A 14,395-nucleotide genomic window follows, 5' to 3' on the forward strand; every position below is an offset into this window, starting at 1 on the left:
GTGCAGTTTCAAACCATAGTCTGGCTTTTTTGTGGCAGTTTTGGAGCAGTGGCTTCTTCCTTGCTGAGCGGCCTTTCAGGTTATGTCGATATAGGACACGTTTTACTGTGGATATAGATACTTTTGTACCTGTTTCCTCCAGCATCTTCACAAGGTCCTTTGCTGTTGTTCTGGGATTGATTTGCACTTTTCTCACCAAAGTACGTTCATCTCTAGGAGACAGAACGTGTATCCTTCCTGAGCGGTATGACAGCTGTGTGCTCCCATGGTGTTTATACTTGCGTACTATTGTTTGTACAGATGAACGTGGTACCTTCAGGCGTTTGGAAATTGCTCCCAAGGATGAACCAGACTTGGGATTTTTTTCTGAGGTCTTGGCTGATTTCTTTTGATTTTCCCATGATGTCAAGCAAAGACGCACTGAGTTTGAAGGTAGGCCTTGAAATACATCCACAGGTACACCTCCAATTGACTCAAATGATGTCAATTAGCTTATCAGAAGCTTCTAAAGCCATGACAACATTTTCTGGAATTTTCCAAGCTGTTTAAAGGCACAGTCAACTTAGTGTATGTAAACTTCTGACCCACTGGAACTGTGATACAGGGAATTATAAGTGAAATAGTCTGTCTGTATACAATTGTTGGAAAAATGACTTGTGTCATGCACAAAGTAGATGTCCTAACCGACTTGCCAAAACTATAGTTTGTTAACAAGAAATGTGTGGATTGGTTGAAAAACGAGTTTTAATGACTCCAGCCTAAATGTATGTAAACGTCCGACTTCAACTGTACATACAACATCGAAGGCCCTATAATTATCTGTCTCTGTAAACAGAAGAGGGATGTCGAAATCTTTGAGCATTTTTTTCAATGCGTCATGTTACTGTACAACCACGCCCATTGTCATGACTTACTTCCTGACTCAAATGATAAAACCGTGGAGAAGAAGTCGAACCGAAAGAAAACGGGACAGCTCGAAGAGTGCGGTGGCAGTGGTATTTATTTTTTATTTTTTTGTATACATTTTGTGTACAGTGTATGTTACAGTTGAGTGAATTGGCTGTTCTCTTTATTTAGTCGTGTCTTATCTCATTGGCGTCTCATTAACTGACTACGTAGTTTCGTTAGTAGAAGAAGCCGGCGGGAAATACTCGCCCAGCCGACCCAAGGTGAGTTTTGTCCGCCTTTTAAAGTTTATTTTAAGTTCCTATCCATGACAACATTAAAATGCTGTATTACAGTTTAATTACAAGTTGATTTCATTTAACATGGTGTAGCCATTTTTTGCATAGTATTTGCGATTTCAAAAGTACAGAATAAACTATTCTGCCAGCAGCACAAATGATGACCTCACTTTTTATGCTAATCGGGGAACTTTCTAAATAAAAGCCCACATTTCAACACTGTATTTATTAGTTTTTATTTAACCTTTTATTTTGCTAGGCAAGTCAATTAAGAACAAATTCTTATTTGCAATGACGGCCTACCAACAGGCCTCCTGTGGGTACAGAGGCTGGGATTAAAATATCATTAGCTGATAAAAAATATGTCAAATTTTAATCAATGGCCAATGTTCTACCTGTCTCTGCCTAAGTGGGGTGGGAAATACTCAGTTGGGTCTGTAGAATCTACAGATGGTGTTATTTCATGGGGGACTGTGGTCTAATGCCACGTTCACTTTATGTCAAATTAATGTAAGTTATTTGCGTAAAGCTTCCTATTGTTTGATTCTGATACTTCCCAAGTGGGAAACTCGAGTTTCCGACATCATGTGAATGTGTCATAATTACCCAGGAGCACTTTATTTATTTTTGAAAAGTTTTATTGTCACATTTACTTTTTAAACAGCTCATTTATACATTTACAACATTTATACACATAAAAACAGCATTTGAATATTACATTTAAGTTGTTAAAAAGTACATGTTGTAAAAACAACCATAAATAAAAGTACTTTTTCATGTAAAACATCCAAATGTGTAAAAGCCATTTAAAATGTGTATAAATTATTTAACAAAAGTAAAACCTTTTTAAGACATGAAAACATGTATATAAAAAAAAAAGTGACTTTGTTAAAAAGCTGTCTTCGGTCCTTTGTACAGGAACGGGGTGAGTTCTTATCAAACTCGCCTCTTCCGAATCGATTTCCGTCCTGTCAGTCGGGGCCAGGAGCACTTTATACTCCACCCATTCCATTGGCCACAACTAAGTTGTAGGTCGGTAGCGTAGCCTCGAGGTTAGAGCATTGGACTAGTAACCGAAAGGTTTTAAGATCGAAACCCCGACCTGACAAGGTACATATCTGTCGTTCTGCCCCTGAACAAGGCAGTTAACCCACTGTTCCTAGGCTGTCATTGAAAATAAGAATTTGTTCTTAACTGACTTGCCTAGTTAAATAAATGTAAAATAAATAAAAGTAGGGTCTGTAAAAAAGCATAACAGCATAACTTGGGGGCTGCCTTACGTAAAGTTTTCTGAGCTTTTTTGTTGTTGAATTGTATCATTGTACATAACTATAAAAACACAAGGAAATCAGCTCCAAATTATTTTAATAAGTGAAATCTGTTCTGAAGTATTTCCATGCATAATCGAGAGACACGTGATCATATACAATTGTAAGTAAGGTTTGAAATTGTTTTAGTCAAATATTATATCTGTTTGGGCTTCTTGCAGTCTACAAATTATTTGTAATTATATTCCGACCATCCCCTCAAGAAAAAAATCGTCCCGCTGCTGAATCTAGTTGATGATCCCTGATGTAAAGTCTTTATACTAATCAAATATTCTGTTTTTCAGGGGGGTTTTGTCAAACGGCTGGTTATTACTCAGTCTGTCTTGTTATAGACACTCATTTAGTCCTGCATGTTATATTAATTCAAAAACAATAAAATAATTTACTATTGCTGTGTTGAATATCAGCTAGAAAAACAAAACATCGTAAAAAAAAATTGTCCTTACCCTGTTTGCTTCCAGTGTGAAATAAAATGCCATTCCGTACTAGACTTTCATGTACTCTTGTCTTGCCCTAATGGATTGGTGATTGGTTGAGAACTGCTTCAAAGAGTATGATGGACTGACATTAATCTGTCCTAGATTAATCTAATGGGGATGTGCTGGCTGCACCTTTACACATTTAAATCAGCCTGAGGGCAGCCTTGACATGTTCCAAATAATGCATCAGGTCAATTGCTTGGCCTAACAAATAAAAAGTTGTCAGTATCCCAGTAAAATCATGTTGCTCTAGGTTCACCCCAGCTATGCATAGCCTTCCAATTATTTTCTTAAACCCAGCTTGGTCACAATAAAAAGGTTTGACTTTTGGACTTTAATGGGCTATATGTATCCCATGTACAGCATTGGGGGCAGTGGAAGGGGTATCTGTGGTTTTTTGGGGTATCAGTACTTTACTATATATATTTTATCAATTTTTACTTGATTACATTTCTGAAGAAAATAATGTACTTTTTACTCCATACATTTTCCCTGACACCCAAAAGTACAGGGGCAGCCAACCAGCGCAAAAGTAATATTGCGATATTGTTGATACGATATACATCGTCAAAAATAATATCCAGATATGTAACTGTATAATGCGATCACTAATATGTATAACACAGTCCCCCTCCAAAACTACACATATTTGGTTATTAGAGACCCTAGAGTATTTCCCACCCCACTTTAGCTGAGAAAGGTAGAATAATTTTCTCTCTACAACCCAATTTTTATCTCATGTACATTGTATTGTTAAGAACAAATTCTTGCTATCATTGTAAGCCTGACACACACGATAGATTTATTAAACATAAGAATGAGTGTGAGTTTTGTCACAACCTGGCTTGTGGGAAGTGACACAGAGCTCTTATAGGACCAGGGTACAAATAATATTATTATAATAATAATCAGTAATTTTGCTCTTTATTTAGCCATCTTACATATAAAACTTTTTATTTGTTAATTGAAAATTGTGAATAACTCACCACAGGTTAATGAGAAGGGTATGCTTGAAAGGATGCACATAACTCTGCAATGTTGGGTTGTATTGGAGAGCGTCTCAGTCTTAAATAATTTCACACACACAGTCTGTGCCTGTATTTAGTTTTTATGCTAGCGAGGGCTGAGAATCCACTCTCACATAGGTACATGGTTGCAAAGGGCATCAGTGCGATTTGCCAAGGCAGGATACTCTGAGCGCAGCGCAATCCAGAAATCTGGCAGTGGCTTCTGATTAAATGACATTTTCACAGAACCGCTTGATACAATTTTGATGAGGCTCTCTTGTTCAGATATCAGTAAGTGGACTGGAGGCAGGGCATGAAAGGGATAACGAATCCAGTTGTTTGTGTCATCCGTTTCGAGAAAGTAACTGCGTAATTACGCACCCAACTTACCCAGATGCTTCGCTATATCACATTTGACATTGTCCGTAAGCTTGAGTTCATTTGTGGACTTTGGACAATAGCTTTCAACATACCAATATTTGTGTAAACTTTCAAAAGAAATGCTGGTAGAAATAACTTTTATTTTTAATATTGTATGTCAAATAATCCATCTATTTGTTTTTTCCAAAGGTGATGGCAATGCTGTGAAAAACAGTTGTACTGCACGAGTGCTAAAAATAAATATTCCCGAAGTTGAGCATTTCTTTGCATAGAGACTTTTATTTTGAAGGGGAAAATCTGCATCTTTACTACTAGTATAATATTCTGCTGCTAGCTGGAACCTTGCCACTTTGTTGCCACTCCTGTTGAGGCTGAAAGACATGTACATATAGAGTAGTAAGAATGTCTCACCTCATGTTCAAGAATGGCCATTTTCCCTTTGTGCAGATTACAACCGCTCACTTTCGGTTATTTGAAATTGAAATCATCTCCAAAATATCATAATTTTTTTAAAGAAGCCATAGAAAGTTGGTTGCAATTTCAGTTTAATCCCAAAAACGTTTTCAACAAAATGATAGTCTAGAAACTAAAGCTTTGGTTGTCTTCCTCTCGAGCTTCCATGTCTTCTCCATGGACCTCGTCAATGTCCACCTCTTGAACATCAGACTCTGAGGCCTCATCTTCGCTGTCACTTTCCAGCCTGGTTGTGGATGGCTCGTTGTCAGGCTCAAAAAGCCTCAAATTTGCCCGGATGGCCACCATTTCTCAACACTTTTATTGGTCAGCCTGTTGTGTGCTTTAGTGTGTGTTTGTGTGTGTGTGTGTGTGTGTGTGTGTGTGTTCCCAAACAAGGACCAGTTGCGCTCTGAGGCGGCTGATGTTGGTGGGATTTGGAGGATGACAGGCAACAGGGGAAAGAGCCTCTGGCACGACTGCCATATTATAGCTCCATCCCAATGCCCTAGCTTGGAAGTGTACTTCGCAAGACTGCCAAGAACTGTGGCAAGACACAGTAGTCATGATACCATTGTTGATCTCTGTACCAGTCAGGATGCTCTTGCCAGCATACTTGGGGTTCAACATGTACGCTGTGGCGTGTATGGGCTTCAGGCAGAAGTCTTCATGCTTATTGATGTATTTCAGAACTGCAGTTTCCTCTGCTTGGAGCAACAGTGATGTGGGCAAGGCAGTACGGATTTCTTCGCTTACATCTGCAAGCAGAGTCTGAACATCAGACAGGATGGCATTGTCTCCCTCAATCTGTGCAATGGCTACTGCTATAGGTTTCAGGAGTTTCAGGCTGCTTACCACTCTCTCCCAAAATACATAATCCAGGAAGATCCTCTTGATGGGGCTGTCCATATCGGCAGACTGTGATATGGCCATTTCTTGGAGAGACTCCTTCCCCTCCAGGAGACTGTCAAACATGATGACAACACCACCCCAACAAGTGTTGCTGGGCAGTTTCAATGTGGTGCTCTTATTCTTCTCACTTTGCTTGTTGAGGTAGATTGCTGCTATAACTTGATGTCTCTTCACATACCTAACCATTTCCTTGGCTCTCTCGTAGAGTGTATCCATTGTTTTCAGTGTTATGTCCTTGAGGAGCAGATTCCATGCATGAGCAGCACAGCCAATGGGTGTGATGTGAGGGTAGGGCTCCTCCACTTTAGACCAAGCAGCGTTCATGTTTGTAGCATTGTCTGTCACCAGTGCAAATACCTCCTGTGGTCCAAGGTCATTGATGACTGCCTTCAGCTCATCTGCAATGTAGACACCAGTGTGTCTGTTGTCCCTTGTTTCTGTGCTCTTGTAGAATACTGGTTGAGGGGTGGAGATGATGTAGTTAATTATTCCTTGCCCATGAACATTCGACCACCCATCAGAGATGATTGCAACACAGTCTGCTTTCTCTATGATTTGCTTGACCTTCACTTGAACTCTGCATCCAGCAAATGAGTAGATAAAGCATGTCTGGTTGGAGGGGTGTATGCTGGGTGAAGAGCATTCAGAAATCTCTTCCAATACACATTGCCTGTGAGCATCAGAGGTGAAGCAGTTGCATACACAGCTCGAGCAATAAATTAATCAGCATTTCTTGGACTACGTTCTGCAATTGAGTCAAAAAAACTTCTGATTCCAGGAGGACCGTGAGCTGTTGCTATTGATAAGGTATCTGATTCATCATTTTCACCTTGAATAGAAGTAGAGGGACTTTTGTCAGAGGTTGCTTGTTGTGAGTGCTGAGGGAACTTTATGCACTTGGCCAGATGGTTCTGCATCTTTGTTGCATTCTTCACATATGATTTGGCACAGTATTTGCAAATGTACACTGCTTTTTCTTCCTTATTAGCTGCAGTGAAATGTCTCTACACATCAGGTAGTGCCCATGGCATTTTCCTGTAAAGATGAGGGGGGGAAAAAAAAAAAATATATATATATATATATATATATATATATATATATATATATATATATATATATATATATATATATATATATATATATACACACACTTCCATGTACAGATAAATAGTTAAGCAGTTAGATTAAACAATTCCTTTGTAAGATAAATGTTTTATAATGAAACATGTATGGAAACAGGTGAATTAATACTCCTCAGCTAGCAGGCTCAAGCAAGCTAAAACCCACATGGAAGCAAAAACTAACTAGTAGAAATTGTTAACAAGTTAGAAATCATTTAAACACACTTTGCTGTAGGCTACTATTTACTAGTTAGCAAGAAATCTGGTATGTCATATAAAATATATTCACCCCACCCAGTATTGTAATCAAAACTTACCAGAAAGCATGTTGTCCTTGACTCAGACAGTGTGGGCTCAATAGCATCTCATTAGTGTGTAAGATCTTGAGAATCGGCTGTACATGTGATGGAAGAGTGCACTGTGCATGCAGAGGGTTGCAATTCCATTGCATTGGGGATAGTTTAACCAAAATATGCCACAAGACCTAGAATTGCCTTCTGTGTATCCCACAAAAACAGGTTCACAGTTAGCTTATAACTTTTTTGATGAATTTAAGCAAAATTCCACAAATTCCATGGCTTAACTTCCCATGGAAAAATTCTGGGAAAATTCCAGAAATTCACCGGAAAGTTTCCCGACCCTTTGCAACCCTGTGTGTGTGTGTTACCCCAAAAATATACGGGGATTGGAAATGATGCAGACATTTACATTGATGGAAGCTACAATCTATCCGTAATATTAAAGCTGATTTCTCCCCCCCCAGTAGGAGGCACTCTTTCCTCTGGTCTAAGGCGATCCTAATGCCCCAGGAAATAGAAGCCTGTCTCTAGTATGCGCCGATCACTAATATGCACAACACAGTCCCCCTCAAATTACACGGATTTGGTTATTAGAGACCCTACTGAGTATTTCCCACCCCACTTTAGCTGAGACGGGTTGAATAATTTTCCAGTAGGAGGCACTCTTTCCTCTGGTCTAACATGCTGACCACACCGCTCGCGTTGCAAAATAAATGTACATGTTATTCAATCATTGCACCCACATTGCTCGCGAGTGTCTGCGTAGCCGTGCGCTAAAATAGAACTTGGTTCTATTTGTGATGCTCAACGCGCTGCAAGTCCTGCCTCTCAAATCTCCTCATTGGTTTTTAGGAGCATATACCCACGTGGGTGATTGAAAGATAAACTGAGTAGAGGATCTTGTGCATTTCAGGTAAAATAACAACCCAATGTTTATATCCCAGTACAAATTAGCTAGCAACAGCAAGCTCGCTAGCTAAATTGTCATAAATGTTTCATGCTTTTCGACCTGTCCCCAAATGTAATATAATTGGTTCAGAGTTTGATATTTCAACCTGCATGTCCTGATCGCGTCTGGTGTGGGGAGACAAAATCAACATGCGTGCAATGGCAGACGCGCGTGCAGTCTGGTCAGCATGTAACGAGAGTATAATGCCCCAGGACAGTGATTGGGGACATTGCCCTGTCTTTCGGATGGGACTAAATGGGTGTCCATCCTGACTCTCTGTGGTAACAAACGATTCCTTGGCACTTATCGTAAGAGTAAAGGTGTTAACACCGGTGTCCTGGCCAAATTTCTAATTTGGCCCTCGTACCATCGTGGCCACCTAATCATCCCCAGCTTCCAGTCGGCTCATTCATCTGTTTCCTCCCCCTGTAACTATTCCCCAGGTGGTTGCTGTAAATTACAATCTGTTATCGGTCGACTTGCCTGGTAAAATAAAAACATCTATGACTAGGAAAAAACGAATCAGGTAATGATGGAAAAAAAAAAACACATGTTGACATCCTATCTATAAAACAATATCAACTCACTGAGCTCACCTCTCCTTCATTCATACATCCTTCACTGATGACTGTGGCCTGTGGTTTTCTCATCCTGTCATCCAGGAGTTATATAGAGGCTGGTCACTTCTCATAGCCCTTTAGGAAGCCTTCCTCCTGGTCATCTCCTCATACCTGACCCAGCAATAATGCACCAACATGTTGGACTTCAAGCCTCCTCTACTTTCGCTCTCTCATAGCCCTGTGCAAGTGGATGTTGTAGTGCGGTCTGGTCAGGGGATCCAGTGTGTGATGGACCTGCGCCTGCTGTCCCGTATCGATGAGGAGCTGGACTCCTCTGAGGTGGCTGCCCTGTGCTTCCTGTGCACAGATGTGCTCAAAAGGAAACGCCTGGAGACGGTGAGGGATAGGGACCACATACAGAGGGATAAAATCCCACATACAGAGGGCTAAAATCGAGATGAATGGCCAATACTAACCTCTTTTTGAAGTGATTGGATGATAGGTATTAGGATTGTGGTAATAGCACATCCTAGCCCTCAAGCAGACTATGGAGTTTCTGCCATATTGCTATGCAATCCTTTCAGATGTTACAAGTGCCAAATGGAAACTGGTGAAAGGTGTAACCAATACCATCAATTTGAATTGAATTTGGGTATAAAACATTTTTAACTCAAAATGTACATTGGATCCCCAGAGCATGTTTTAAGTAAAGCTTTAATTAAAACGCTTGTTTTCAAAGTGGTCCATGGCTATAGAGTTTCCTATCATTATATTTCACATCAGTGCATTCCTTTTACAAGCAGTGAAAGCAAGTGTAGAGAATCAGAACGCAACACCGTCTAATCCTTTGTGGTCTGGCTTCAGGTGGAGGATGGGCGTGGCCTGTTCCTGAGGCTGCAGGAGAAAAGCCTGCTGGAGGACCACTACTTCCTCTCCCAACTTCTCTCTGTCATTGGTCGACTGGACCTTCTCCGCCTCCTGGAGACAGACAGCAGACAGCCGACCCAGACAGACGCATGCCCTGCCCTCTCACAGTACAGGTGAGCACAGAGGTGTGTGTGACTGCATTCTCACCACATAGCACAGCTGGACATTCTGGTAATTCACTGGTTGCATTACGTCTTTCTCTTTCTTTCACTCTCTCTCAGGAGGATGTTGTATAAGGTCTCAGAAGATGTAACTAAGGAGAATCTCACTAAGATGAAGTTTTTGCTGAGCGACAAACTGCCCAGAGGACGACTGGATCTCTGCACTGTAAGAACACCTACATGAACACACTCATTTGCAAATGCACACTAGAAAATTTGAGCCCGGTCCGACCTAGCCCGAGCCCCACCCGAGTCCAACATCACATAAATGGAATGAACCCGATTTCTAGAAAAGATAATGTTGCCATTTCACCAGTAGGCTATATTGACTGTTGACAACAATGTGGTTGAGGTGGCAGCAGCGTGGGAAGACGAGGAAGCATCTTTTCTCAGAACTCTCCGTTGAATGTATCTTGACTACAAAATATCCATAGCTTTAGAAATTAGACAGATCTTGCTGCTGTTGCCCGTTTTTTGAGTGTTTGTTTAATACTGATTACGTAATCCGATATCAATTGAGCTTCAAGCCTCACGCAACCGCAACATGTATAAAGCAATTGCATTTTATGAATGCGACTGTTTTATTTTGCTATGCTGTAATAAAGGCTTTACAACTTGATTTCATTAGAAAAGACTCTGGGATTGTTTTATTTCTTTAGTGTTTACATTGATCTATTCTAAACGGTCAAAAGACAAACTTTTTTTAAAATCTTCCAACACCCATTTAGCACAGAATACGCATGCAGGGCACATGTCTCTTCCTCCTTCTTGGTCTTGTATTTTTTCTTATTATTTCTCTTATTATTAGAATTATTATAATAATAAGTGTTACTTTTATCAATATTAGGCCTAGTAGGCTAGTAGCCTTGCTTAATCTGTCCACCATCGAGCTTGTCGTGTTATAGCCATCTTCAGTCACTTAGGCCATTGTATCTCAATCAATCATTAATTCATGTCATCACACAGCATGATTCATGCCTTTTTAAAAACGATAAAACAAAACATTTTATTTTGAAAATGAAAAAAGAACCTAGAATAATTAAACGAACAAACACCGTAATACTTCAATTAAACGCAGTCTCAAATAGCAGCCTGTCCCTTATTTAATAGCCGGGCAACGGCACACATTTCAGAAAATGAACACCTGTTTCAAATAAACGCTGGTCTATCTGAATTTCTTACGAGATTACCATGAATTACCATAAATTGTTTTACGAGGTTTGTTTGATTTTGTTAAATTTCCATAATTTGAGTCATTACTGAATTATTTAATCCTCCGTTTTTATTGCCAGTAAGCTAGCCAACTGCTAGCCGTTGGCTCCTAACAGCTGAGAACTGCTAGCTAACTGGCAAGCACATAGTCAACAACTTCAGGAGTACTGTGAATCACCATAAATTGTCCGATCGCCGCCTAGTGGCGAAAGTAAGAACTGACAAATGTACAGTCAAAGAAGATAATAATAATTCTGTCAAGGAAAATTATTGTTATTATATTTATTTTTTTAGGCATACTAAGACAAAATAAATGTGACGTAGTGTGTACATGATAACATATTAGTGTAGGAATTGAAGAATTGTTTAAAATGCTGGAATTATACAGTTAACTAAGCAAATGAGCAAAAGCTGTGTGCCTTAAGGAAATAGACGCCTGGCTCAAATTGAAGTCAGTCTCTAATGAGCACATGTTGTGTTCAGTGATTTAAGCAAATAAATACTGTGCTATTAACTGAAGTTTTATGGTAAGTATATTTTCTACTGAACATCCATCATTTGCATAATTGCTCAAAAGCCCCATGTTGTGTGTGGATGCATGTTATTCTGAAATAACGGCATCAAGCCTAGACCTGATTAGGAAAACATTTGGATCAGTTATGGGTCTCTTTTCAATAGTTTACAAGGTCAAGAAGGGCCCATTAGCGGTGCAGTCATAGGGTGTATATTTGTTAGGATGTGTCGGCTTCTCCTGATTCTGAGAATCTCCCGAGTGCGCTCCAGCCTTTTTCGCGTCACAATTTGAAAACGTTTCAATCATCAGAAAAATATGTTTCGTCATGGCCACAAATGTCTCATACCCAGCCAATATTGTAATCCTGGTGCCGATAGTGGCTACTGCAGCGAAGAGAGAGCAGTAGTAGTAGTAAAAGGTGTGCAGCAAGCCCGAACCCCGCACAGACCGAATCAATTCTCGGAAATTCAGACCCAGACTGTTAAAAGCCCGTCAGGCCCCGTCGGGTTCGGGCTGAAAATGGGAGCTCTATGGCTGCGTTTACACAGGCAGCCCAATTCTGATCTTTTTTTTCACTAATTGGTCTTTTGTCCAATCAGATCAGCTCTTTTGCCCATAAGTGGGCAAAAGATCAGAATTGGGCTGCCTTTTTGTAAACGCAGCCTAACACACACACACAATTACACTCTCTCTCTCTCGCTCTTCCTCCCCCATAGACGGCCCTGGAGGTGCTGTGTGAGATGGAGAGGCAGGAGCTGCTGACAGAGGACAGACTGGATGAGCTACAGAGGATACTGGAGGAGTGTGACACACAGCTGGCCAACACAGTACGGCAGCATAGAGAAGGTACATATTGACACACCTGGCTAGCCGGTACAAGTCACTCTCACTGTTCACTCTTCTCTCTCACACCACTCTCTTGCGCTGATTGATAGTTCAGTATTTATGCAGTATATTAAAATAGTTATTTTTTTCATGTGGTTGCTGTTTTTCAGCAAGGGGCAGTGTGTCACAGCAGGAGTACTCTGTTCAGCCAATCAGCAACCAGGAACAGCAACTCAGCTTCCCTCAGTCACTACAGAGCCTGTCTATATCAGAGACACGGCCAAACCGTAAGTCACACACATAAACACACACACCCACACACACACACACAGGTAGTTGAAGTGTGTTCTTGTCCACAGTTGAACGTGGGCAAAGCATAAGGTTGTACTCCGATGCAATGACGGAACCTCAGCCTGGGTCTGGGCCTGACCAGGTGACCACTTCAACGATGCCATCCTGGAAGACCTCTGAGGTTAGACAGTGGGATACACTTTAGACACCAAACATAGAATCTAACATTTGGTTGATTATTTTTGTTTTTGTCCATGGTGGTAACTCCTGTGTGTGTGTTTGCCCAACAGATGGAGCACTATTCCATGACTTGTAATCCTCGGGGGACGTGCTTAATCATCAATAACCACCACTTCATGGGATTTTCAGGTCTGACAGACAGACCAGGAACTGAGCAGGACGAGAGTAGGCATTCTCGCTCATTGGTTGATATTATGAGCCTGATCTCATTGGCCAACCTGGATGTTAAATTCTGCCATCTGTCTCTCTGTCTCTGTGTGTAGAGGCTCTGCATAATGTGTTCTCCAGGTTGGGGTTTAAAGTGGAAGTGTGTAGCGACCTGACAGAGAAGACCATGTTGAGGGCGGTAGAGGCGCTTGGAGGGCGGAGTCACATACATGCAGACGCTCTGGTGAGTAGTGAGGTCATAACTCTCCAGTCTCTTCAGGAGGTACAGTAGCTCTACTCTTGAAGCCCAATTGGACTCCAATGAATTAAAGTAGGTTCAACTGTTCTAATCCCTGTGTCTGGTCCTAGGTGGTGTGTGTGCTGTCCCATGGGGAAAAGGGTTGTGTGCTTGGGACAGATGGGGTGGAGGTGCCCATTCGCTCCCTCACACAACCCTTCACCAGCGAGCAGTGTCCTTCTCTGATGGGCAAACCCAAACTGTTCTTCATCCAGGCCTGCCAGGGGAAGGGCTTCCAGCAAGGGTCCGTATTCCTGCCCTCCATAAGGCAGAGAGAGGGACAGGGGCGGTATGAGGCAGACGCCGGCGCCATCGAGTCCATCCCCTGGGATGCAGACTTCCTGATTGGTATGGCAACAGTGGAGGAGTGCAAGTCATTCCGAAACACTAAGGAAGGTTCCATCTACATCCAGGAGCTCTGCAAACAGCTGGAGTGGGGAGCGGACAGGTGAATTAAAGGGAAGGGGGTTAGGTTTGGCATTACCCATAGAGATGTATAAAGATCATTACATAGAAATAACCAATTTTTGTGATGTTGCCATTGAGGGATTCCACCATTTTAAAGGCCCAATGCAGCCGTTTTTATATCAATATCAAATCATTTCTGGGTAACAAATAAGTACCTTACTATAATAGTTTTTCAGAATTTTTTAGCAAACTATTTCTCAAGGAAGAATTTTGCTAGGATTATCTGGGAGTGGTCTGAGTAGGGAGGGGAAACTTAAAACTAGCTCTTATTGACAGAGATTTGGAACTCTCTTCGTTATTGGTCTATTAACCAATTTACTGCCTTGTGATGTCACCAGGCAAGCCCAAACTTAATTTTGACTACATTGGGCCTTTAAATAGTCAACTGGGTGGGAATTCCTACGGGTTGGGAGCGATCAGCCAATGATCAGACCCTTATGGTCTTCTTCAAATTGGTTTGTTTAGTTTGTAAATGGCTTTAAGCTATATGACCGGCGTCTCGTGGTCACAAATTCATTTCACATAAGATTTGATTTCAAGACTCCGGCACTGCAGGTCACCAATATAAGCTTGCTACTTTTTTCAAACATCAAAAGAAGAAATTTGACTATTGGAGATGGCCTCAATGACGCTGCCCAT

General features: G+C 41.1%; 1 protein-coding gene across 1 annotated transcript; it reads left to right on the forward strand.

Annotated features, from left to right (window-relative positions):
- Positions 1-909: 909 nt before the first annotated feature.
- On the forward strand, positions 910-10,388 carry LOC100136459 (caspase 8-like protein). The gene is given in 4 exon segments (NM_001123591.2): positions 910-1,169; positions 8,910-9,069; positions 9,538-9,713; positions 9,822-10,388. Coding segments are annotated over 3 exon segments (408 nt in total). The 5' UTR covers positions 910-1,169; positions 8,910-8,961; the 3' UTR covers positions 9,946-10,388.
- Positions 10,389-14,395: the final 4,007 nt, after the last annotated feature.

Source organism: Salmo salar, chromosome 03, assembly GCF_965601325.2.
Source record: "Salmo salar chromosome 03, fSalSal1, whole genome shotgun sequence".
NCBI classification, from domain to species: domain Eukaryota; kingdom Metazoa; phylum Chordata; class Actinopteri; order Salmoniformes; family Salmonidae; genus Salmo; species Salmo salar.